Genomic DNA, 26828 nt, shown 5'->3' on the forward strand with positions numbered 1-26828 from the left:
AAAACCTTAGAAGGACCCAGTGACACCAGCCCAAACTGAGACCCTAGAAGAGAACTGCCAGCTCATGAGAAACAGATTGTGATACCCATGGTAAAACTGGGAAAGAAATTCACACATCTTTCCCTTCCCCCAGGAGCTGATTTTTCCATTCCTTTCAAGTGTTTCAAGATTTGGGCCTTAGGAAATACATGTTTAAGAGGTGTTTAAAAACTATTTGCCATCCACCACCTGTAATTATGCCCATGGCACATCCTGCAGTTGTGTGACATTTAACCCAGGCTGGAGGGGGGAGCTGGAAGCTGCTGATTCCAAGGATAACTGTGGGAATAAATAACACCAGGGGCTTATGCTTGTGTTAGTACTGACAGCAGAATCCACAGAGCTTTGCAGGGCTGCTCTTCTAGAAACAAGACTGTAAAATTTCAGATACTCCCATCAAAAGAAAAAACTCTTCTCTGTGGGTGGAACATCAGTGTCTTTTCTACACCCAACTCGCTTCCAAGGCTGTCAACGACAAACACAGCTTAAAATGCAGATTTTAAGATAGGGGGGTTTAGCCATGGGACAGGGAACCAAGCTGGCACTTCCACAATTAAGAAAAAACACTCTCCAAAAACACAGGAACTGAACAGAGTCATCCTGACTCCCCCCCAATCAAGAGGTAACAGCTGCAAAAAAAGACAGTTATAAGGTTATTTTAGGGGAGTTTCAGTGGGCAGGGGGTGGATTAGAGCCTTCCAAGAGCAGCCACCTGCTCTCAGCTGCTGTGAGGAGGCAGCAGGAACTGGCAGCAGGTTCCCTCCCACAGGCAGGGAAAAGGGCTCCAGGAGACCCAGGAGTTAATTGTGCCTCATGAAAAAGGCCAGAATCCTTAGAAGCAGCATTTACTGGGAGGAAAAAATAACAAAGATGTGTCATCCCTGGCTCCAGAAACCTCGAGGAATTCCAGGGAGACATCTGTGCTGAGGAGGTCACCCTAATCCCAGTGTGAGCAGCTGTTTCCCCTCCAGACCATCCCGTGGAGATTCCCTGAGTCACATCAACATATCTGCCACTGATCCACAGTGACACCGAGCTGGATTCATTGTTCACCAGCCCTTCAGGAAACACCAGAAACAGGAGTGTGTGCACTGAGACATCCATGCATGGAGACAGATCCGGGCCTTGGCACAGACTGACTGCTCTTCCAGTCCCATCCTCCTCTCCACATCTCCAAGCACAAGTCTGGTGGCTTGTTATGCCCTAAAGAGAATGAGCAACCAGTAATTTCCCACTGGGAAAATCCCATTAAAAATAACTATTAAAAAAAAAAAATCATCAGTCCTTCCAGGCTGTTTTAATACTCGGGTCAATGGGTAACTGGGATTTGAATTCAAGGTTGGTGTTGGACTTTATGATCTTAAAGGTCTTCTCAAACCTTAACAAGTCTGTGATTATAAGATACGATGTGCTGAAGATATTCCTCCAGCAGACACCAGCAGGAAAAAGCAGCATCACCACTGGGATATGGGAACAACCGTATGAGGAGCTGTATTGCCCTGCCCTGTTCCCTTTGTAGGTAGAGAAGTCACAACTAGAAATTCATTGTTCTCAGTTGGTATTTTCCCCTTCCTCCCCTTTTTCCTTTGAGGGAAAAAAAAAAAAAATCTTTCCTTAGGCTGAATTCCAAGTAGGGAAAGAAGTTCTTGGTAAAACCTCCTCCCTCCACACATTTGAGAAGGAACACCAGGAGTTCAGCTGAGCTCAGCACACTTTCACTTCACTTTCTCACATGACTGAGGACAGCTACTTTTATTAAAAACAATCTTGAGAGCAAAATGCAAGTTATAGGAAAAGAAAAAAAATGCAGCTGCACAAACCCCCGGAAGCAGCAACTGCAGACACTGCTGAGCTCCAGCACAGGAGCCACAGGAACTGCACTGACACCTCACGATGTTCTTCAGGCACCACTGGGAAAAAGCCAATGAAATGAAGATCTGCAGTTTTCAGCCATCCTGTTTTTTACCAGTGTGTGGCTCAGCTTTGCAGTTTGCAATCAATGCAACCAAAGAGCAGCCCCGCAAGGGAGAAACTGCTGACCCCAAACTTACTCTCTTCAAGAACATTGTTTAAATACCCAACTTTGAATAAACTGATCCTCAGACATGGACCTGCTCCTGAGTTTAGTCTCAGGCAGGTACCTGTAAGGGATGACCAAGTTCATGTAAGACTGACGAGCATTTATCAGGGACGTGCGACTTTCAGCTGTGCAAACCACAATCAGCCCAAGCCCATCTCTCCAAGCAGCTCAAACACCAAAACACAGATAATACCGAGTTCCACCAAGCACTTTCTCCCTCCTCCTGTTCACTTTTTCCCCCATAAATTAAATGTCAAATCACTTTAATGCAGTGTTAGAGAAACATTAGTTTAAATGTATAAAGGGTCAATTATATATAAAGACAAAGAAGCTACAAAAATTGCTGACCCTCAGGAGACAGTGCTCTGTGCAGAGCAACGTTCTTGTGTCCAGGTGAAAAGGCTGCTGGAGACAACCGGTTTCTTCATTTCCCTATAACACATGGGAAACACTGGACGACTCCTTGACATTCACAGCTGTGACAGGAAACTTCATCCAGAATCAACTAAACCGGACTCAACCCTCAAAGAAACCATTGGATGTCCTTGGCTTCAGCTGGACTGGCAGGCCTAGACCCCACAGCATTTTTGTAGGTTCACTGGAAAGCAAAAGTGACTCCCTGCAGCCAAAGAGACCAAGAGGCACCATGGATCTCATCCCATGTCCTCAGAGAGCTGTGGACACTCCGCATCCTCCTTCTGATGGTCAAACACCGATCAGCGGAGACAGCCCAAACCCAGGAGTCACATCTTCCCAGTGGGCACCAGGACAGCTCAGTGCCCGTGTTTCCCATGCCATAATGTTTATATGCAGGATATGGACGATCTCCCATAAAGCATCTCGTTCGGAACAGCTACGGAATTGCCACGACCGCAGTTCCCTGGCCCGTCGGTCCCACCCCGGACACGGCAAACGGACGGTGGAAAACGTGGCTGTGACGAACCAGGCTGGCCTCTGCCTTGCTCCCTTCACGAGGAAATGAGGGATCTCTCTTCCACGATGGGTGTAGAGGGTGTTCCAGAGCTGCTCTCCTCCCATAAGTGATCCAGAGCTTTTTTTGTGGGAGGCACAACCATTCCCTAGCACTGCATGGCAGGCAGGAAAGCTTCTGGTGACCCCAAGGCAGGTACAGACACTGATGAGAAACAACATTTTAAAAGAAGCAGGCTGGTATAGCATGAAATTATATCCACCACCATTAAAGCCTAATTACAAATATATTCTGTTAATCTCAGTAAGACACCGACACATGAACTCTTTCAGCTACTCTTGTCTTCGAAGGTATTAAATTCATGACAGGGAAAGGGGGGGAAACCCCAAATGTTTTTTAAAAGTTTATTTCTAGCCCTGAAAGAACAGTTATTAAACAAAGTCAACAAATACAGTAGTTAATATTGCAGTAACAATTAAATAACATAATGGGATTAAATTACACAAAAGGCAACATTAACATCTGAAGACAGTTAAAAAAATAAAAAGAAAGCTTGCACCTACTTCCATTTCCATCGACAGCATAAGGAACAGAGGGAAAAACAGACCAGAGAGATAATTATTGACTCAATGCCAGCTGGAGAGACCCTTAATCGCTTCCTTGTCCCTCCCCAGCCCCTCTGACAACAGGACCCATCTGCTTTAGCCAAACCTTCACACCTCCCTGCACGGAGAGCCAGGGCGAGGGGGAAGCTCCAATTAGTCTCACTGGGGCAAAGTGCACATTCCCATGGTTGTTTTTAAAGAGAAATCTGGTTTATTCTGCGATCACAAGAAAGTCCCAGGAGTCTCACATGCCCTGCACACTGCATCTCAGCCACAAGCTGCCCCACTAACCACACGTGACACTTGGGACGGATCACGTGCACGTTTGATCCTGACTCAGGATCTCATGCCGGCACCCAGGAGAGAGGCACGGCCCACACTGGGATGCAATCCGTCCCTTCCCATCATCTCAAGCTCTGGCTGGTCTCCACCTGCCCCAGTGACACAGAAGAGCTGCCCAGCCCTGCACCAAGTCTAAAGAACTCCGACCTGCTCCCACCAGGGGAATAACCAGGGCTTGCAGTTTTAACCTGGCACACACCCCCAGGTGACACCGTTGGACAAGCGACGCCCGACCCAGCAAAGACACTAAAGCACAGCACAAAAACCTTCTCCTGGCTCTCCTCTCCTGCCAGCTCCTCCTCTGGTCCCCAAGAGAAACCTCACCACGTATAAGCCGCTGCGTGGGAGATGCTGACACTTCTCAGCCTCAGAGCTAAACACCTTCCCAGGTCACACACATGATTTGGGAATTTTGGGATTGGGCCAAAGTGGCTGAAACTTCAGAAATCATCTCCAAAATGCACTAAATTGAACAAATTTTGTAACATATGTTTCAAACCATTCTCATTCATCAATAAAAGTGAACTAATAAGTTAAAATTACTTATGATTTCTTGTTCTCTATTAAAAAAAAAAAAGCTAAATTTATCTAGATTGTGCCATAAAAAAAAAAAAAAAAAAAAAAAAGAGGAAGAGGAAAGAAAGAAAAGCTCCCAGTTTAACTCTGGCACAAGGAGTTTCACCCAGTCCATTGCCAGCAATGGACAAAGAGGGAACCATTGGTACAACATGTTTTTTCCTCAGCCAAGCCTCCTCGCTGCTCCATTTGACCAGGGAGCCAGACACACTCAACCCAGGGGGATTACAGTGTCCCTGGCTCCTATTTTTTTTCCCTGGGAAATGCATCTGGATTTCCTTGGCTGGAATGAGACACTTCCTTGAATTTCAAGCCGTATTCTTCAACTTACAGCTCGAGGGATTTATCCCTGTGACGGAACAGTTAAGATAATTCACCCAACACAGATTTTTAACTACCACACAGGAGCAGAACACAAGCTGAACCTGCCCAGCAAAGCACTCTGCTGGCACCACACAATGCCCAGGAGCTCCTGAGTCCCAGCAGATGCTGTGAGACTCCAGCCCTGCTCCCCTCCATCATCACCCAAACGACTCCCACTGTCCTGGCTGGCTGCTCTCAGCTGGAAGTTGGTTTTGTCATACCTTGGCTACCAGTCCTCAAAATGTCATTATCTCTAAACAGACACTGATATCCTCTGAATATGACTTCTATCCCTTGCCAGCAATGTTTGGAAAAGTGTGCAAAAATTTTTATTCGGGGTCCTCTGTCCATACCCAACCATAACTCTGTCTGTCCCAGGCCCTGCCCCACCAGGAATGCAATAAAATCCTACTAAAGGCATGGTTGTTCTTTCACAGACTCATTTGGCACATTGTTACTACTGTTGGCTCTTCCTCAAACACTTGGGGAGGTTGAAATGCATAGACTGTAGCACTAGAAGGAGCCAAGGGCACGGGCTCTGCTACACTCGCCCCTGGCAGCACCCCAAGAACTCAACCGCTCTGGTTCTCACTGTCCTTCAAAAGGAGGCACTTTTTCTTGCATTGAAGGGTTCACTGCAGCCATCCTGGCTGGCACAACGTCTCTAGTGAGAAGGATCAATGTGACACTCAGTCCCCTCAGCCTCGAACCTGCCAGTCAAACATGAACATCTGACAGCACTGTCCTCCCCTCAGCTTCCACCTCAGAACAGCGCTTTGGCATCTCCAGGTGTTCATCATCTTCTGTTTGGATCATCTTTCGAAAAATTCCGTATCTTCAGTGTCCTCAGATCTGGTTATTTGTTCTTCTGGTTTCATTAGTACAAATGGAGCACATACAAAACTGGAAAAAATAGCTCTAATACTTAAACTCTGACAACTCCATAGGTTGATGCATTATTTGCTTGGGGGAAAAAAAATTACAACATATACAAAAATGTATTTGATACAAAGAAGGGAAATGTAAAATAAAAAAGTCAAAGGCACCAGCATAACTTCCAAAGCCCAAGTCAGAGCACAGATACATGTTTTTGAACCACCCACCGCACTAAGCACGTTAACCCTTAAGCTTCTGGCCAGCAAGTCTAACAGGGGAAAAAAACAGCACACAAGGAAGACAGCTGGAATTTTTTCTTGCCCTGACTAGAACTGATCATTTGATCATAAATAAAGTATCTGACCCCAACCTACATATCCATAACCCACATCAAAAGACTCGACCGATCATTACGGTTCTACAAAGAGCCCACGTTTTTGATTAAAAAAAGTCCACAGAGCACAAGCATAAGAAACAGCTGAATACTTCTCTTCCCCCCCTCTCCTTATTCATCTTAAAAAGTGAAAAACATCTCCATGCATTACAACTCCCTAAGTAGCAAGTTGTCAATTTTACAGCACAGCAACAGCTCTTCTGTAAATGAGGGGCAAGATGTACCTTCACATTCGCCTCACCTGCCGTGAATCTCGCCATGGGGGAGCTTTACCACAGGGATTTAAAAGCCAACAGGTAGAGGGGAGGAAGAGGAGAGTCAAAGAGATCAGCAGGTAAAATTAGTACTGCTCTCTGAAAGCTTGAACCTGTCATTCAAGTATTGAAAGTACCCAGAGGGTACAATGAACAGGAGCTGTTACAGCGAAGTCGTTAAAAACCCTTAAAGCCCCGGGCACAGTAAGTGGCATTTCCGGGCTGTCTGGGGGAAAAAAAAAAAAAAAATCAGAATAACACACAACTAAAGGCCAGTCATTCAGTCCTCAATTCCTTCTGGACCCCAGACAGGGATCGGTAGAGTCGCCACAACGTATTTTTTGGGTGTCTTCTGGATGAGAGTTTCTTCCCTTTTGCAGATGTTTCCCACCCGCCCCCGCCCACCCACTAAAATCCCTTCCCTCCCCACCGAAGTGTAACAATTTCATATATTATAAAGATTTGTAAAATACAAACAAACAAAAAAGGAGGAAGGCTGTGGCAGGGTGTTAGCGGTTACTCTTCATTGCTTCTTTGGCTGCCAGGATCAGTGGCGTCAAGCTGGACAGAGGTTTGGCCAGTTTCAAGAAGGGATGCTGCCAGGAAGAGAGAAACACTGGAAATCAGGGAAAGACACGGTTTAAAAGGCCAGCCAAGGGTTACTTTTCATTGGGATTCATGTTTGTGTGAAGCTGGGCAGGGATGATATTTCATTTTAACTGCTGACTTTTCCATGCATTTCCCCTGACGTTTACAGGGAAAAGGGTTTCTCCCGGAATAGCTGACCACTTCTGGAAAAGGTGAGTATTGAAGCTGCACTCATAAGGAGCAAAACAGCAAAGCTCTGAGCAAGGAATAACCAGAGAAAGATAAGGAGCAGCAGCTGGCTTTACTAGGAAAGCCTCCACATCATCTGGCTTCCAGGCTCAGAGCTACTCCTTGTTCTCTCCAGGAATGGCCATCAGTGATTCCATCACTCCTTCACGGAGTGCTGCCTGCTAGAAGATCTCATTTTACAAGCCAGCTTTTCTCCAGGAGGTATTTAAAATCAGAAAGTATTTAAAATCCAAGCTAAAAGGAGAAATGGTGGCACAATGGCAGGTACACTGAGCTCCAGCTGCTCAGCTGGTAGGGCAGAACCCCGGGAAAAGCAGCAGCTTTTCTTTTCAGGGCTTGAACACCGACTTCAGACTAGCAGATAAATAGTTCTTTTAAATAGCTCCGAGGAGGACATTTGCAAGTGAGGACACAAAAAGCAATGCAAATGCTATCAGTGGCCAGCTCCTGAAGGGAGCTCAAAAATTGCTGGGTGCTTTGGCAGTGGCAGAGTGAAGGCACAGACTGTGATGGAACTACTCCAGAGTGCACTACAAATCTCTGATGACTGTTGTTCCTACCATCTGCTCTCACTACAGTTCTCAGAGGAAAACACACACACAAAAAGGGTGCCAGTCTGCCAAGTGGTTTGTCACAGGCTGACATTACTCATGGCTTCTGCACTTCACACTGTGAGGAGAAGCTGAGTCTCACCTGTAGCAATTCTTTGGCTGATCCTCTTTTCTCTACATCCATCTCCAAACATCGGTTCAAGAAATCCCGGAATATTGGAGACAGTTTCTCGGGGTTCTGGAGTTCTGGTGTGCCATTAGTTGCTATCAAATATAAAGCCTGTAAAATTAAGAATAATGTGTAACCAACATAAATCCTCAAAAGATGCCAAAATGTCCTGTCTAGTGGCAAGCCCTTAGTTCAGAAAGGGCTCTGCTGCCTAATTCTCAAACTTATGAGATTTAACCTGTAAAAATACAACAATTACAGGCAGTCATGATTTATTCTTGCTAGTAGCAAAAAAATATTCAAAATCTTTCGGCAACAGATACTTATTTTAGCAAAGAAAATATCAGATTGTGACAGCGCAACATTTTTCAGAACCTGATGGATTTAATTTCCCTAAACTAGCACAGAATCTTGAGGTCAAAATCTACTATTTAGAGGATTTACCTGCCTGAAACTGAAACACTGTATTTTGACCTCAAGATTCTGTGATAGTTTAGGGAATGGGTTTGGGCTGGAAGGACCTTCAAGGCCATCTGGTTCCACCCTCATGCCATGGGCAGGGACATCTTCCACTAGACCAGGCTGGTCTAAGCCCCATCCAACCTGGCCTTGGACACTTCCAGGGATGGGGAGTCAAGGTAGGGATGACTACAAATTTAAGACAAGTGTCTTCCCTTGGAGAACTTTACTTGTACTGCTGAAGCTTCCTGGCTTTTTCAATTCTTTTACTGTAGACATAATTAATGACCAATCACTGAAAATGTTCGATACGGTGAACACCCACAAGCAGTTCCAACCCCGGCACTTCTTACCCTCAGGGGATTTTCATTGAGGTACGGGGGTTCTCCTTCCACCATCTCAATAGCCATGATGCCCAGAGACCAGATATCCACTTTGGGGCCGTATGCTTTCCGTGTGACCACCTCTGGAGCCATCCAGTACGGGGTGCCCACCATGGTGCTGCGCTTGCTCTGCTCAGGGGTGATCTGAGCACAGAAACCAAAGTCGGCTGCAGGACAACAGGAGGATGAAGAGGTTAAACTGGTGCACCCCCAGAAGTGGGTTTCCTAGAAGACTTCTCTATTGCTACACAAATATTTCACTGAGATGGGTTTGGGGGGGTTCCTTCTTGCCCCCCCCCCCCCCCCCACTACATTCTCCATATTAAATAAGCCAACGTGCAAGATAAGATACAAAACCTGAAGGTGTTTAAGCAGGGCAGAATTCCGTGGACTGAAGACAAGCATTTTTGTCCTCCGGAAAGAAGAATTACTCTGCAGAAGAATGGTATTTTGCCCAGTCCTTCCTTCAATAATTCTAGACTGGCAGCAGCCAAAATAAGCAATCAAGCAGAACGCAGGAGGCGAGTGTTCTGCACTTGGTGTGTTACACAGCCTGAACCAGAAGAAATGAATCCACAATCCATGGCTTCTGCCCTTCTAAACAGATTGTACTTGTGCAGCTACTGAGTTGAACATTTCACAGCGATTTGGCCATCTAGACAGGTACTACAGCTGACAGGGACACGGAAACAAGGCTTCAGGTAAGTGCAGTGCTACCCCACTCAGCAGGAGGAACCTGGACAAACAAACCTTTCCACAAGGTAACTACCAAAGAGAACAACCACACTCAAGAAAACAAGAAAAGTCACCTATTCCTACAGCCTTCAGGTGCAGCAGCAATGCACGTTCCATCATGTTACTCTATCCAGCTGCAGCACTCCCACTTCCCAGGCATGTAAAGCATCAATAAGAACACAGTTAAGGCAGGAGACAGATATTACCTTATCATTGACACTAAGTTAGAGAAAGAGAGAGAGAAAGAGAAGGAGAGGGAGGGAGAGAAAGAGAGAAGTTTAAATTTTGAAAGTGTTATGCCAAGCAGTGCTAACAAAAGAGCCACAGTCATGGAAGTGCCAGGTTGTACCAAGAAGACAATTTAACAAAGTACTATCCCCACCCTGATAGCCAAAATGCTGCCTTAAAAAAAAAGCCCCAAACAAACCAAAACCAACCAACCAAAAAAAAAACAAAACCCCAAACCAAAACCCAACAAACCTACGAACAAAAACCCCTCTCAAAACTACAGGAGCCACCAAGTTTCTCCTGCAGTTTTTGGCCTTATCAAGGTGTCACACTCGACTCACAGCATGGCCCATTTCAGTGGCCACCCCAGAGAAGCAGCAGCAGTCTGTGTCTCCTGACCTCCCAGCAAGGCCTTCAGCACCACACCACCAGCACAGAGAGAAAAGACAGGCAGGAACCCAGTTTCCCCAGGCAGCTGTGTGTAGCTTTGTGCAGCTGTGCAGTGGTGACACTTATCACCAGAATCTCCCAGAGAAGGGGAAGAGCTTAAAAAGAATGTGCAACTTCTTCCACCCTTCAACCCTTAACTACTGCTAGAAGCTCTACAGTCACACAGCCTCAGGAGAGCTTGTCTCAGCACTGACCACACCACCTCCCCTTCACACAAGGCATTTTTACAGTTGACTCCTGTGTCTCCTCCCTCCTCATCCTCCCCCAGTTTCCTGGGGTGATGCTTCTTGATTCAGGCTGCCAACCCTGCCCTTTGGCCACTCTGCGTTGCTTTGACACCTCTTTTTTGCAATTTTGATCTTTCTCAGGCTACCTTTTCTCAGCCACATCCTCTGCAGTAACCGTTCACTTCTCTTCAGCCTCTTAAATCCACAGTTTGTGCACAAACACATCAGACCCTTAAAACAAATAACCCCCTCTATGCAAGCAAGCAGTGCATCCAAAGATGCTGGTAAGCAAATCAGGTTGCTCATAATCTTTCTTCACACTCCATCTCATAAATGAAATAAGATTGAAAACCATCTAGAATAAGGAATATTGTTAAGACATTTTCATGGCACTTCAAATTCCTACACAACCACAAAATCACTTTCTACTTTACAACTTTTTTTAGCTTAATTCTTCAGTTGCTATATGTTTTATACATTCCCACATACCAAAAATTCAAATAGTGCACCTCTTTCTCAGCAGTCCTGACAGTTACAAGTGGTTTCACGTCACTTTTATTTACATACACCATGTACACACAAGTCCATGCATGCACAACAATTACCTGAAAAGCAAGTAGTTTCTTTTGTCATGATTATATTAATGAAAGTGTGTTACACTTCCAGCCCAAGAAAAGGCACAGGGTAAGACTAGACTGTGATATAAGTGATCAATAATGTACAATTTTCTTGGTGGTGGCCCTCAAATGAATGGGGCAAAGCACTAAAATCAATTCATAACATCCTAACAAAGCTACTGCAGTTTGCTGCAACTTTTCTCTTGTAATCATTCCCGTTTTGCTTCACTCTACGGTACCAGTTACTTCCTATTTACCAACGTATTCACGTGGCCACAAGTTTGCTCCAACATCCTTCCGGGCTCTCACGTTCACAGCCCGAGTCTGAGGGCCCTCAGAATTTCAGCACCTGCTGCCTGTTACACATTTTGCAGCACAGAATGAATTTCTATTCCTCACAGTCAATAAAAATCCACCTCAACTTTCCCTGCCAACTCTCCTTCTACACGCGGAGTCAGAGATCACTGGAAAAGAAGAACCAGAGCATTAAAACAGTTGTCAGCTACTCACTTAGTTTAACTGATCCATCCATTCCCAAGAGCACGTTGTCACTCTTAATGTCTCTGTGGATGACCTGGTTGGCATGGAGGAACTCAAGTGCTTGCAAGCACTGGACAGGAGAGAAAAAAACCCAACATTCAGCACATGGAAACACGCCCGGTGTATGTGAACGCGAATTCAAGGCAACGTTTACACCCTCAGCCAGCTCTGAGTGCAAAAATAGAACAGGTATTATTGAAAATAACCAGCAGAGGAAGCTCTTGGGCTAAAAAATACTCTCCAGATTTCAGGAGGACAAAGATCATTTATAACCACGGAGTTTCTCTATCTTAACAAATGCAAATATGAAACTCCTCACCACCCAAGATGCTCCCAGAAATCCCAGATGGTAATTCTGGTACATCCCACAGATTCTACAGAGGAACCACAAAGTATTAAGTGAGAGCTTTTTAAGGCTGAGGTCTCACCAAGAGGGATTGGTGAGGATTCATTCCCAACATCCACACAACTTCTACAGTGAAATCTGTAAAACATCTTCATTCTGAAAGTCACTAATACTGGTTTTGCATTGTTTTCAGATTAAAACCTTTCCCCACTAAGTTTCTGCCCAAAACCATAATGAAATTTACTTTTGTTATTTGAGAAAAAAAGGCAAAAGCCAGATTTTTCTCTTTCAATACAAGCAGAACATTTGCCATTTGCTGCTTGGCACGGATGTCCCCAGTGAGTTTTGGGTATCTTTGTTTGCTTTAGCAAAGTGACACTGATTTGCAAAATGAAACGTATCTAACATAGCGGGCAGCAGGTTTTGATGAAGTGCAATAGTTCAACATTTGACTTCTTCCTCAGAAAAGCTCACTCCTGTTACAAGGAAGAGTTACTTTGGGTTCTCTGCTTCCAGCTCTGGTTCCTCAAGAAACCATTACCTGCCCATGCACGTTCCTGCACAGGTTTGCTCTCCTTCCCCTCCCTTTGGGCGAGGCACAAAAGCAGACGTCATGCTGATGGAGTAAGACGTGCTTTTTAAAAGCCTCAGTCTCTCCTGCACAGCAGATAACACAATTCTCCTTCTGCTGCAATAAATCAGGATGCTGGCACTGACTCAGGGCAGCAACCGCTGATAAGTTGTGAAATCAGCTGCTTTTAACTCTTTCCTTTGAAATCTTACGGTCACCTTAAAATTATTCCAGCTACAATCTTCTGGAGAATTATTTTCCCGAGAAATCCCTCAAGAAAGCTTAACTGGCACAGAACTACAGATTTCACACTCTATGAGAATGACTAAGAGGGAAAATAGATGGTCTGCATCCAGTTCATCTTTGTTTTAGTACATGTTTCTTAAAGTACTCCTGTTTCAGCAGATCCACTTTCACACTGTGAGCAAACACAGTTCCCATTCTTCCTTCTGGAAAACACTTGGAAGCTTTCAGGCTTTTTCTTTCTCCTTGCTACATTACCCATATATGAATACTCAGACTTTTTTTTTTTTTTTGTGCCTTTGAATGTCCTTTGTTAGTCAAAGTTTAAAAAGCCATTCCTTGCAGCTGCTAAACTTCTCCACTGCTCCTCCCTGAACTTCAGTCCACATTAATCACATCTTTCTGTTAACACTGTCAGCAGGATGAGGCAACCCAAGTACCAAACCCAAAGACTTTCTTTGCTCCATTCCCTAAGTTTCCCAAACACTCAGATCAAAAAAACCTGCCACAGCTCTTTTGTGTTATAACCTGCAATCCCTTCAATTTTCTCAGTTAACCTAATTTTGTTATTTTCCTGTAACTTTATATTGATTTCTGCTCACGGTATCATTCATTCTTAACTCAATGGCTCCAACAGCATTTGTTGCAGTTAGTCCTAACCTAAGCACTCCATAAAAGCCATGGGAATAGAGTGCACCTGCATTCCTCTACCCAGCAAGTCCAACACTCACCTCTCTGCAGACAGCAGCGATCTGTGCCTCATCCATACACGTCTCTGTGACCACATCTGTTAGGGAGCCCCCAGCCAGATACTCCATCACGACAAACAACTCATCTCCTACGAGGTAACTACAAAGACAAAACCAACAGCATGTCCGTGTGCCATCAAGGTGACCAAGCCTAAACACAGACTCATTTGCTTCCAAGACCCTCAGGTACAGGAAGTCCAAGTCTGTATAGGCTCTTGAAACCTCTTGAAACCCTCAGGAGTGAAGGAATCACCATCTGGATGCATTTACCTGTCCAGGAAGTTGACTATGTTGGGGTTCTTTAGCTCCTTCATTACCAAGATCTCGTTAATAATCAGCTCCTTCTTGGGCTGTTTCTGCAGGTTGATCTGTTTAATAGCCACCTGAATGGGGCAAAATAAAACAGCAATCACTGAAACCATCAGAAGATGAAACCATCATTCTTAATACAATGAAAAGTCAAAAGGAATTCTGTAACAGGATTAAAGTTGTTCAGCTCAGCTTGTGGCTGGCAAGCTATTTATTCATTAGCACACAACTTAAAAGAATGCAGCCTGATGAGCACACAACTCACAGCAGTGGCCAACATCATCCTCTTGCAGCTGAAAGGATCCACAAACAGTAACTGAGGCCAGAACAGACAGAGAAGGGAGCACGCAAGAGATAAAAAGACTCGCCCAATTTCATAGCAACAGGCCTGAAGCAGCAGAGAATCCTGCAGCAACTCAAAGAGAACATCTGAGCCTTCCAGTGCAAGGTGAGGCAACTAGTTGTTCTATATTCTGACCACACTGGTGTTTGGGTATAAGGAATGCTGGGAGGCAGAAGGAATTCCTCTCAAAGCAATGAAATCAATGAACTATCCCAGAGAGAAAAGGGGAGACAAAGACCTATCTTGCCCAGGAAATAAACTAGCCAGGACAAGTGTTCCAGAGGTTAAAATGGAGAAGAACTGTCCCAGCTCTGTCAGCTGCACTTTGTGGAGGCAGTTTGGAGGTCTACAAGACAACCTACCCACCAGACCAAAACCAAACACAAGAACCAATATAATCTTGTCAAAATTATCATTATTATATTTAAAGAAAGAGATTCTTGCCATTCTGTGACACAGAATGACAGAATAAGTAAGAGTGGAGGCGGAGCAGGTTGCTGAGGGTCTTGTGTGAGTTTGGAATGGAGACCTGAAGGAGCAGATATCCCAGAACCCCTCTGGGCTCTCAAACTCACTCTGCAGTCAGTAAGAGGACATGAAGTACTGCAGTAAGTAGAGAGCAAATTAAGAGATGATAGAAAGGCTCATGTTTTATCAAGATGTGGTACTCCACTGCAAGACTGGTAAATGTGATTACTGCTGAAAGGGCAATTACTTACCAGTGACCTAAGGCATGGTATTTAAATACTTATTTAAAGGAAAGTAAGGAAAGAATTTAAATAGAAACACTGAAAGAAAACTAAGGAAATCTAAAGTTAAATAGAAGCAACTAATTCCTAAAATTCAAGTCACAGAAACGAGAGATGGCCACTTGATGACAAACATGCAGAGTGTTGCTGATGTCACCAATTTCACCAAGTGGATCTGGAGAAACCAGGGGGTAAAAGCAAAGAGTAAGATGTGGAGAAGACATTCTAACTACAGCAGGGAATCGTGGGGAACAAGCTGATTCCACAGAGATAGACACAACCATCACCTTTACTGAGTCAGGACTAGAGAACAAGCGTGCAAAGACTAAACAAAGTTTTATTTCTGAAAACACAAGACACCAAGGCCTGCAATTCCTGAAGGATAAACTGTTTTCCAAACTCATTTCTGGAATACCTCACTCCTCTGCTTTTCACTGGAAAGACAAAACTCTATTTTTAAGCTTTCACCATCTGATTACTATAGAACAAGGCACACACTGTTACAATTGACTATGACAAACATTCTTCTGAGAGCTGATAGCAGAGATGGGAGCCACTGAAGGAAATTAGTCATGGCCACCTAGAGAAGATTATTTCTAGAGAAAATGAACACAGGAATCTTACCTCCTGCCCTGTTGCCACATCAATAGCTGTGAAAACTGTACCTGAAGCCCTGTGAAGAAAAAGAAAAACGTTACAGCAAATTGTATCTCTTTGTAACAAACACACGAGTGAACAGCCAAATCACAAACACTAAATTGTTTCAGCTTTCAATTCAAAATTTCCACCACTGTGCAAAGTCTTCACTGTTCATTCACTTCACACTTTGTCGCCCAGAGAAGCTGTGGCTGCCCCATCCCTGGAACTGTCCAAGGCCAGGCTTGGAGCAACCTGGGATAGTGGAAGGTGTCCCTGCCCACGGCAGGAAGGTGGAATGAGGGGAGGTTTAAGTTCCTTTTCAACCCAAACTATTCTGGGATTCTGTGATTCACCACTGCTGAATGCAGCCAACATTTCTGCCTGCACAGAAGGAGGTGAGTACACGACAGTATGAGACAGAGAACAGCACAGTGCTGCCAACGCTGGCCCACTGGGAATAAAAGTTGGGGGGAACACTTACCCCTGCCCGATTTTTTCATATCTGGTATACTTTTTCTTGGGGTCTCCTATGCTTACAATAGTGCCTAAAAGAAAAAAAAAAAAGAAAAAAGAAGAGTCAATCCAATCCCACTGTCCCACTTCAGCAGGGCTGGCCAGGCCAAGATATGTCCAAGTTCAAGGAGCAAATCTGATGCACAAACAGCCAAAGCTGCACATGGACATTAATAAGGTGAAAATTATCTTCAAGGTGGTCATGGAATAAGCCACAGCAAAAACTACTTTGTGCTATTATGGCTGTAACCTACATGCAGATCACATTATCACAACCGAACTTTGATCAAAAAAACCAAAAAATCCTATTTTTCTACCCAATAGGGCTCTGAAGATTATAAATCAGCATAACCTCTGAATACATTTTTCTCAGCTACAGACACAAAGTTAGGTGAGCACAGGATCCACATAACTCTTACACAAAAAGAAGGACGAGGGCAAAAGTTTAATATTCCTCTCCCAGACCTGAAGCCTTTGCTTATCTGAAATAAAACCACCTACGTAGTTTTTCCATGATGTCTTCATCTGACATTTTGGTCTTCTTTTTCTGCTTATCCCCTGATTTCGTGGCGCTGTCAGCACAAGAGTCACCGGCTGGGGCAGGGATGGGGTCGATTACAGAGCGGGTATAAATCTGTGGAGGAGACCATCAAGGACCTGAGCATCGGCTTTGCAACCACTGACCTTCAGCTGAAAACAATCATAGCTCTGAAAAGATCCCTAGGCACCATTTTGTAACAGGTAGGAGGCAGAAATTAGACCAGAGAAACACTGAAGTCCCCTGGCAACAGTACTGACCTCTGAAAGGCACCTCCTGGACTACACTTGTGCCACTGTGCTGGGCCAAGTTACAGAAACCACCTACAGATTTTTAGGACTAAAAAAGCCTCCTCCTCACATATTGGGTTGAAAGATAAGCTTAACTGAATACCTTCAACACAAGCCAACCAAGAGAATCACCAAATCTCAACGACCTCAGAGGTCTTTTTCAACCTAAATGATTCTATGATTCCGCTTCAAGATTTCTGATCCAACAGACATCCAGAAATTAGGTATTCTCTTGGCAAATTCAAAAAACAGAACTCTTCCCTAAAACCTTACAACAGCTCATTCCACAAACAAAACCCTTTTCTAGAGAACAGATGTAGAAGTTCTGCAATGCAAAGAATTCCAGAATTCTGCACTGTCAAGTTTTGCAGCTGCTCACCGATTTTGTGTGATCTGGACGTGGAGCAATAACAGGAGGAGGAGCTTCTTCATCATCCTCCTCATCATCTGCCACAGCTGTTGATGGTTCTGAACCTTTGGCATTGGTCTACATTTTTAACAACATTAAAAAAAATAAATAAACAAATTTGTCTCCCCCACAGTATTAAAGATTTGATTTTTTTTTTCACACTAAGATAAATGAATTCTTACTGATGTCAAAAGAAAATAATGAACCATTCAACCTACCCCTGAGTTATTACATTTTATAATGAGACTCAAATACTCTTTGCTCCAGTGAAATATGCCCCTTATGTTTTTATTCCACCAAAAAAAGATCCTCATTTTTACACTTTTAAACTTGATACAGTTTAAAACTTCGAAATTCAGGATATAACAAATACAGAAGACCTGAATTTGTATGCACCTAAGGATATCCAAATAATAATAAACACACTCACCGTTGGTGTTCCTGAAGGGAAACCATCTTTTTCTAAATAGGACAAATAGCAGAATACATAAAATCATCAGAAAAAAATAATAAAAAGTGAACTCTATAAAGGATGAAAATATCACACAGCCTTATTACTAAGCTACAAATAATTTGGAAGAAAAGTAGGCAAAACTGCACCTGTTTGTAGGACAATCTTTCTCTCAGCCCTCCCAACTGGTTCCCCAATATGTGAGTCACAAATTATTCTGCATCTTTGATGTCACCAGCTGGTGACATCAAGCTCACAGACAGCTGTGAGGAGAAAGGGCTCTAGCATGAAACCAGTTCATCCCAGTCTCCGAGCTCCAGCTTCATAAACAGAGCCCCTTCAAGTTCATTTTGGCTGCTACTGTGAATCATCCAGCTCTTTCTTCCACTCTCCACTTAAAACAGGAAATTAACTGGACAGCCCAGCTTCCAGTAAGTCTTAAATCCACCTTCAAGTATTTGTTCCTCACTGAATCAGCATTTGAAGTTAATTTATTATTCTGAGAGGAAGACTGTGCTCCAAATACCCAACTCCAGTATGTCTTGCACACACTTGGCTCTCACCTGGAGCAGAAAAACTCAGATATTTCTGTTTTGCTGTGTCTTTGGAGTCATAGAATTTCAGCACATCTAGTACCGCCTGGGGGTTTTTCTTCTGTTCTAGCTTGGTGATATTTGAGGTCTGAAGCAACCGAGCCCATTGTTCTGGCATTCCCTGAAAAAAAAAAAGAAAAAAGGGGGGGGGATTTTAAGTATTCTAGTGCTTTAAAGATTTTTAAAGAGCAAAACAAATTTCTTCCCTCTATAAAAACCGTAACATGCACAGCACATGAGCAACGGGGGTTTAATGGGGAGCCACAGGTGACAGCACAGTAGCACCTGGAATATTGAGCCAGATGTGAGGAACAGGGGCACAACAACACCCAGCAGAACCACTGTTACCCACTAACAAAAATAAAGCGAAGGAAGTCTGTCAGGGAGGGCTCTCCCACCTGGCACAAAGCGCCAGATGTGACACTGATGACACTGGAGAAGCACTAACAGGTCATGGCACGGTAACTCCGTGTGCTGTACAAACACGCAGGAAAATTAGTTCTTTGATATAAACAGAGACTAACTTGCACTTTACCCTAAAGCACTGCCTTGGCTTCACTACAGCACTGACCCCAAGTGCCTTCCAAGCCACCCCAGGGCAGGAATACTCACCGTGAACTCTCCAGTAACAGCATCAAAGCCAACGTGGATGGTGTGTTCAAAATCTGATGGTGGGGAGATTTCTGGCCGCTCCTTTTCTTTCTTCTTGCTTCCTGAAAAAGACATTCAAAGATCCAGATGTAAGGAAGAAACTCTTCCTTTTGAGGGTGGGGAGGCCCTGGCACAGGTTGCCCAGAGAAGCTGTGGATGCCCCATCCCTGCAAGTGTCCAAGGCCAGGTTGGACGGGGCTTGGAGCAACCTGGGACAGTGGAAGGTGTCCTTGCCCTTGGCAGGGGGTGGGACTGGATGGTCTTTAAGTCCCTTCCACCCCAAACCATCCTGTGATTCTAAGAATCAACACCTTGTTCCATTCAAATAATTTATATTATGGCAGCAAGCAAATACGCGACTAAGAGCACCAGAGTGCTCTGCTGAGCACAAGAAATCTAAAATTCTTTAATGTTTACAATGCAAAAAGGACATTTTAATATGGATTAAGAAAAGCAGTGAAGATGATTTCAGCTCAACCTCAAGTTCACCCTAAAGACACCTAAAATTCAGTTGCCTCACTGCTTCAATTCAAGTTAATTAATGCAAAGTAGGACTTCCTGCGATGAAGATAAGAGTTTATAGCCTCAGAGCAATTACCTAATTTAAATTAAAAGGGAAAAAAAAAGGCATAATAAGTACCAGGAGCAGGAACAGATAATTAGAAAGACCATGTGCACAATCCAACCCAGATCCAATTACATTTATAAGATGCTTTCTAAAGCCTGGGGCTTTGGTGTTTTTGTTTGTTTGTTAGGGTGATTTGGGGAGAGGGTTGGGGGGGGTTAATTTTTTCTTTAATTTTTCTGCTTTGTTTTTCAAATTCACCTTAAAAGTCCTGTTGTTTCAGTACAGAAAAAGCAGGTAAAGCAGCACCCTCTCCATTACCCCACAGCAAGCAAAGATGGTGCCGCTCAGAGCCGAGAATCCGTCTGAAATCCCCTCGCGCTGGCGGGAAGGGAAGGACAGGCAGTGAGGACAATGCTCCCAAACGAAAAGCCATGTGGGCTGCCTCCAGCTGAACAATGCCGTGGAAAGACACGGCTGTTATAAACAGGATATCTTTAATATGGCTGCACAGGGCAGAGCCAAAAAGCAAACGGGCTGTCAGACGGTCTCATTAACAGCGTTCAGTCATGGGACAGGAGAAACTGCTGCTGTGAAGGCTGAGGAAAGCACCATTTCCTCCCCATTTCTTCCCAATTTCTTGCAGTTGTTTACGTGAAAGCAAGGGTGGGAAAAAAAATGTATTTTAAAAAGTTCTATTCCTTAGGAATGTTCCTGTTTAGGAGCACTTGACATGTAGGGAACAGGAGCTGGTGCTCAACTCCTCCAACATGTGCTATGTAAATAAACCCACTCCTTCCAAAAATACATAGATCCCATGAGTAGGCAAGGCAAGGAGACTAAAAATCATTCCTCTGCCCACAGGAACAGCAGAGCAGAGCAGCACTTCAAACAAACAGCTCCTGCCAGAGGCAAGCCCGGTGAGTCATGTGCTGGCAGGACATCCTCGAGTGCTGAGAACAAGGCCACGGGGAGGCCACGCTGCTTCCCAGCCTCTGGCTGGGTCTGGAACAGCTCTGGATTGCAACAGGAATCCCTTTAGTGAAGGGCAACACTTGTTTCAAACAGCAAGTGAAAGTAGGAAGGGGTGGTCTTTTACTGATATGGGTGAAAGAAATAAGTCTGTAAGCAGAGAGTGAAAAGCTACTATAGGTTGGTGACAGCACCCCAAGAGAGATTCGAGTCCTCTGAGGGTGGTGAATTTGGGTGCTGAGGGTGGCAAAGCTGGGTGCTGTCAGCTCAGGGCAGTGGTACCTGTCTGGAGCAGGTTCTGGCTTAGCCCTTCAATCCTGCAGGAACTGGTGTTTTATATTGTTGGTTGTGGGAGAAATGCCAAGATTTTGCCCCCTGGCCTTGCAGGAAGAGCAGCACAGTCCCCCGGTTCCCAGGAGGGGATGACACACAGGTCCTCTGGAAGGATTTAGCGAGCTGGAGAAATGCTCTGTCTGATTAAGGAGGTGCCTCAAAAATACAACTCAACTCAAACACAACTGGACTCTTACCCAAATGAAGCCACAGGCACTCACAGCAAAGGCACCACCCAGGGCACTTCCCACGGCAAACCCATCCTCGCACATCCTTCGCTTCCCACCAGCCAAATTCCGTACACAAGGCAAGAATCACAGCTGTTTCCCAACAGCTGGTGGTAGCAGGTAGCTGACTCCAGGTGAACACCTGGAGTTACTGAGCCCCAGCTGAAACCACACCAAAATCTGCCCGGAGCCTGCACATGCACAACCCTGGGTGGTGCCCTCGGCACCCCATTGAACACGTTCTGCTCAAACATTTCTTCTTTTAGGAGACTATTTTAAAGCTTTCCAAAAGCACACAGAGGTTCCTTTGACTTCAGAAGTCAAGCCAAGGAAATTCATGGCAACTAAGTAATCGAGTGAGAAGATGACTATCACTTCATTTATCCTAAACAATGGAACCAGGGGGAACAAACCCTCCGTGATGAGGTGCTTAAATAATCCCTTCAAACTCTTATGATTATTTCAGCACAGAACGAGCTCAGACTTGGGGCAGAAACTGTGTAATTGCTACATCTCATCTCCTGCAGAGAGTCCCCCAAAGCACAGCCCCTCCTCAGCTACAGAAACCTCCCAAGAGGGAGGACCTTGCAACATCATATGGACAGAGATTTTCAGACAAAGCCAAACAACGTTCCTGGATAATAGCAAGGGCATCCCTTCATTTTCTCAAAAGGACAATTTACCATTTTTGTAGTGATTTGTTAACTTTTGCACCAGCTGGAGAAATTTTTCCGCGTGGTAAATATCCCAGGCCAACAGATTATTTTGCATCTAGTCCCAGAGTATTTTTTAAATCCAAGCAGGAAGTCAGTATTTCTGTAAGGCTTCCCAGCAGCTGAATTTCAAGGAAAAAAAAGGATTTAACTGGGCATTTCTGGGGAGGGTGCATCCCAGCCATGCTAATGAACAAAACAACTACCATCTGACTATTGTGTTAGTGCCAGAAAGACACTGTGTCCACTTCTGTTCTGCTTACATTTGACAGCCAGTTTTGCAGACTTGAGGGCCAAAATCCTTTCTTTGGATGTTTGTATTAGCCTTGCTGTGGGTCATCCAATAGACAAGTTTCTTCCAAATTAAAAAAAACCAAAAACAACACAAAAACAAACTACACCTTTCAGATAGTTTCTTTCAGTTAGGTAATTCAATTTTCATTTTTCCTAACCACATTATCTTGACTCACAGGAACATTTGCCTTTTTTTTTTTTTTCCAGAATTAATTTTCGACATCTAGAAAACATCAAGAGACATGATTTTTCTTAAAATGCATTTTTCTCAGCAGAAATTACTACTTCCATTTTTAGCTTGCAACACTAAGTATCAGTAGGTAGACACACATTCCAAACAAGTATGCAGATAAATTTCCCTAAATTTGGTACATATCAGTATTTAGAATGGTCTGAATAAACTCAATGGGACTCCAAAGCAATCTCAGATGAGCCAGTACAACTGTAGATAATTCCTCGACCACCTCCCTAGACATTTCAGCAACCAACCAAACCACCATCAAGATGGAAAGAGGAAACATCCATGGAGAAGAAAAGGTGCTGTGGAATGTCACAAAGGTCTCCAGCTGTACTGTACCCACTTGCACTCATAATTCATCTTACTAATTCAGAGCAAGGAAAAGCTTCCTTCACATGGGGTTTATGTTCTACTCCATTATAACCCTGTCTGTAAAAAGGGCTCAAATGCTCTGATGAACCACCAACATGACAAGTGCCATCCCAGCTCCTAACCCATTCCTGCCTGAAGATGGAAAGATCTGACCCCTTCTCCAAGATTTCCTTGCAGCACTCACCGTGACAAATTCCAGGCATTTCCTCCCAACAATTTAACAGTAAAACATCAGTTTCTGCAGGATTGAAGGGCTAAGCCAGAACCTGCTCCAGACAAGTGCTGCTACCCTGAGCTGACAGCACCCAGCTTTGCCACCTTCTGCACCCAAATTCACCACCCTCAGAGGTCTGGAGTCTCTCTTGCTGTTTCCAAAAGCTACACTGGCCAAAAATCCTTCTATCCTCCCAAAAGGAAAACACACCTACTGTTGAGAGCAGAAAGCCAGACTCTGGAATCAGAGGGAAGTCTGCCCCCAGGTTTTATCTCCAGGGTGAGGTATGGCTGCAAAGGGACTGCTCACACAGTTGAGCAAGCCTGAAAACCAGCCCTGGGGAGAACACTCAGCCAAGAGAATAAACAACCAGAGGAACAAAAATCTCTTGAAACAACCAAACCTGTGTTGGCATGACCAAACCAGCCCTGCCCAGCACACCAGCAGCAAGGCACAGGGAGACAAGAGCACAACTACAAGAGCAGCAGGGTCTTCTCCAAGGGGCATATTAACAGTGATCAGGAAAATGTTAACTAGTAGGTTAATAAAATGCATAGCAGATACAGATCAGGCTTAACTCCCTGTGCAGTTTTACCATCCCAGATATAGCATCTATTTCTATCTGTGCACCATTTTGTTGTACATGGATACAGACATCCTGGAGAACCAGGATTAGACTCCAGTGTTGTCACATAGCAAAAGAGGACAGAAAAAAACCACACAAACACAGTCTAGTTTCATTACAGCAAATTTTTCCCAGAAACAATCCCGATTACAGCAACCCAGGTTTTCCCCCATGAATAATCAACCCTAACAGTGCAATTCCACAGGCAAAAGGATGTAGTTTCTCTCAGTTTTCCCTCATGCACAATGCACTTCCACCACTCTTTCTTTACTACCGTTTTGCCTCCTCAAGGTGCCACGTGAATGATCATCAACATGAAGTAACTTCCAAACCAGCTGGGTGCTCAGTTTAAACCAGAAATCTGCATTTAAGTGACATGATCCGCAGGAATGCCAGACATCGATGAGGGTTGTTTGGAAATGTATTTCTTCAAAGTGGTCAGCAAACAGGAGGAGCAACAGGTGGTGGTTTTCCAGTCCCCTATGCTTCGACAGGCTGGACTCAGATGTCTAAAGCACTACCAAAACTTACAAGGAGAGTAAAGAAATACCTTGGGAAAGAGAGGCATCTTACCTTTTTCATTGCTATAGAATATGGAGATGATTTTATGCCTAGGTTTTCTCTCTTCTGGGACAGAGGGCAGGGGTTTCAAGCAGTGGTTGGTGGCCAAAGAATCTTTGCCCCCTAAATTGAAGATGACACTGCTCATCCGGACGGGAGGAGCTGGTGGCTTGTCTTCCAGTTCTCCGTTGTCACACATGGTTCTCAATAGCTAGGGAAAGCCCTGGAAGAGAAGTGTTTGTGTTAACATAGGAAAAGAACACAGGAATGTAGCATTTCTTCTGTTGGCCAAGTGGAAGGAGGCGCGAATTCAACTCTGAGGAACGCAGCAGGCACTGCACTGGCAGGCACTTCCACCAAGGACGCAAATCCCTTCCTCATTCCCACTTCTGGGCCACCCATTCATTTGTGCCAGCAGCAGCATTTGTGGGATGGAGCAACAAATGTTTCCAGTGATAAAACTAACGCAGACTAAATGAACAGTTCCCAGATCTGGTTCTCTGCTCACATAAAGGACAGTACACGTAAAATCCAGAGGGTGCCCTCCACTTCTGAATGGGGCCTTGCATTGCTTCCCCACTTGGTGCCACACTTTCTCCTCTTCTAAAAAAGAGTATGTAGTGTCACCACAATCCTCTTTGAATCCTTAACAAAAACATGAGCGAGAACACGGACAAAAACAGCTGCTAAAGCTAAAACCACAGCACAATAAAACATCTACATGACACATTCCCTATTCAAAAAAATCTGTGCTGGCATTTCCTCCCTCCTCATAATATTTTGGAGATTTTGCTCTGATCACCAGGAAACAGGCAGCCTAGCCTCTCTGATACAGAGTAAATGGCACAAAGAAAGATTTACAGAAATCACCTCTCAGTAACAAGCTGAGTAACAAACAAGCCCCTAATTCCTCCGTTCACTCAAATGACAAGCTCCCTCTGTGGAACAGGAACCAACACATCTCCTCCTCCTTCTCTCACAACAGCTTGGGAAATGAATGGCCTCCTGGTGCCTACCAACTTCCCCTCACGGTGCCAAGGCATGACTCAGTCACGCAGCCACATATTATCAGTTTCATTATTCACAAGAGCCAGGACAAGACAGTGCAATCCCCTCTCAATTATTGTGCTACCCAACATCTCACATGACACCTGCATCCCGCCAGCAGGGCCTGAGCAGCAGAACCAAAAGCACGTGGACTGTCATTCCCTGTCATTTCATAGGGTGGGTGAATGCTGACAAGTCCCAACAGAGGGACACAAATCAGGCCAGCAGCCTGGACTGGGGCAGCACAAGAGCACACTGGTTTATGTCATGAAGCTCCGAGGAGATTAAAAGTAATTATCCCCATAAATGCCCACAAAAGCACATCATTTCTGCACAAACACCTTCAGAGGCACAAGCAGCACAACATTCTTGGCAGTGCAGTAAAAACTGGACGTGTGCTGGTTGCTCCACTGACTTGCCGGCTGATGGGGAAAAGCTCTCCGAGCTGTGCAACACCCACCCCCACAGACCTGCCCTGGAGCCCTCTGCTGATGAGGAGGTGATAAACACACCTGCCACACCTGAACGAGTCTGCAGGGGTGCAGTTGGGAATTAGGCAGTGATTCCCACTCCCCAACACTCTTCCAGATTCACTTACTGATCTCTCTTTCAGAGGCTGCAAATTATCTACAGGACATTCTGCATTTTCCAGTACCTACACTGCAACGTGGGGGAAAAAGTTAAGTATCCTGCAGGTCTGAGCAGTCTACCCACGGGGATTTTAATTCCAAATGCTTCCCTTACAACACACTGTTTGCACCAAGTACCTGACACCAATTTGAGATGTATAACCCAAATATAAGGTACTCACCTTATATATATACAGATAATATATCCACCGAGTCAAACTGATTTATTCAATCAAAAATGTAAAAATGTATATTAATACATACAGATACGTATGTATATTCCTAAAATATATATATTCATATATACAGATATATATTCAAGAGTCCTACTGAAGTTGGGTTGCTGCCCCTGTGTCCCTTCTGCTAATCAAACCTCAGAAAAGAGTAGGATAGAGGGTCCTTAGCTACCCAAGTGGGAACAGACAGTTAAAAAAAGAATTCCTGCTTTTGAACAAATAAAATAAATAAATAAATGAAAGTTAACTGCCCTTCTGTTGACATATTTTTAAAATAAAATTCTCACTCCAGTAAAAATTCTTTATTTTCAGTGACAGAAGCAGCTCACCACATACTCAGAAATCCTTGATCCGAAATAAGTTATTCCTTAACATCTTGTGTGCTCACGAGAAGAAACTGCGAAACGACAAGCTGGAAGCAAGTATATGGAAATCCAAATCTATTCCAGAAGAAAATCAGGCATTTCAAGAAACTGGTGTAGCAGCATCTGAGCAGAACCTCCAGAGCTGCAGCTCTCATCAGCTCAAAGGGTTCAGAGGGATCCTTGAGCCCACTCGCTCCAAGTACAGTCCAGGAGCTCCACAGGAAGAAAACAAACCGTGGGGCTGGTGGAGAAAACTGGAGTGGCAGACAGAGCCCAGGCATCAGCTTCCCACTTGAGGGACCGGCTCCTTCCAGCTCATTAAATCTGCGGTTTAGGAAAACCTCAGCTTTAAGGAAAAACTTCAACTGTGATTTGTTTTAACAGCAC

The 26828-nt window shown here is 44.4% G+C and overlaps 1 protein-coding gene across 2 annotated transcripts in view; it reads right to left on the bottom strand.

Moving 5' to 3' along the window:
* Window positions 1–5937: 5937 nt before the first annotated feature.
* The window catches only part of PAK2 (p21 (RAC1) activated kinase 2), a 39869-nt gene continuing 18978 nt past the window's right edge, over window positions 5938–26828 (bottom strand). The window contains exons 2-16 of one of the 2 annotated variants that reach the window (XM_027907984.1): window positions 24177–24387; window positions 19012–19112; window positions 18370–18520; window positions 17786–17817; window positions 17326–17433; window positions 16620–16752; window positions 16087–16150; window positions 15591–15639; window positions 13836–13948; window positions 13548–13665; window positions 11627–11726; window positions 8830–9026; window positions 7991–8128; window positions 6934–7056; window positions 5938–6686 (exon numbers count right to left, since the gene is read on the bottom strand). In XM_027907984.1, the coding sequence (XP_027763785.1) occupies window positions 6970–7056; window positions 7991–8128; window positions 8830–9026; window positions 11627–11726; window positions 13548–13665; window positions 13836–13948; window positions 15591–15639; window positions 16087–16150; window positions 16620–16752; window positions 17326–17433; window positions 17786–17817; window positions 18370–18520; window positions 19012–19112; window positions 24177–24363 (1578 nt within the window). In that variant the 5' untranslated portion in view covers window positions 24364–24387 and the 3' untranslated portion in view covers window positions 5938–6686; window positions 6934–6969. Of the gene's footprint in view, window positions 7057–7990; window positions 8129–8829; window positions 9027–11626; window positions 11727–13547; window positions 13666–13835; window positions 13949–15590; window positions 15640–16086; window positions 16151–16619; window positions 16753–17325; window positions 17434–17785; window positions 17818–18369; window positions 18521–19011; window positions 19113–24176; window positions 24388–26828 lie in introns of both variants that reach the window. The other variant, XM_027907983.1, reaches the window with a different exon arrangement.

Source organism: Empidonax traillii, unplaced genomic scaffold (genome assembly GCF_003031625.1).
Source record: "Empidonax traillii isolate 1590-97213 ecotype Southwest subspecies unplaced genomic scaffold, ASM303162v1 scaffold1590:size92424, whole genome shotgun sequence".
Taxonomy (NCBI): Eukaryota; Metazoa; Chordata; class Aves; order Passeriformes; family Tyrannidae; genus Empidonax; species Empidonax traillii.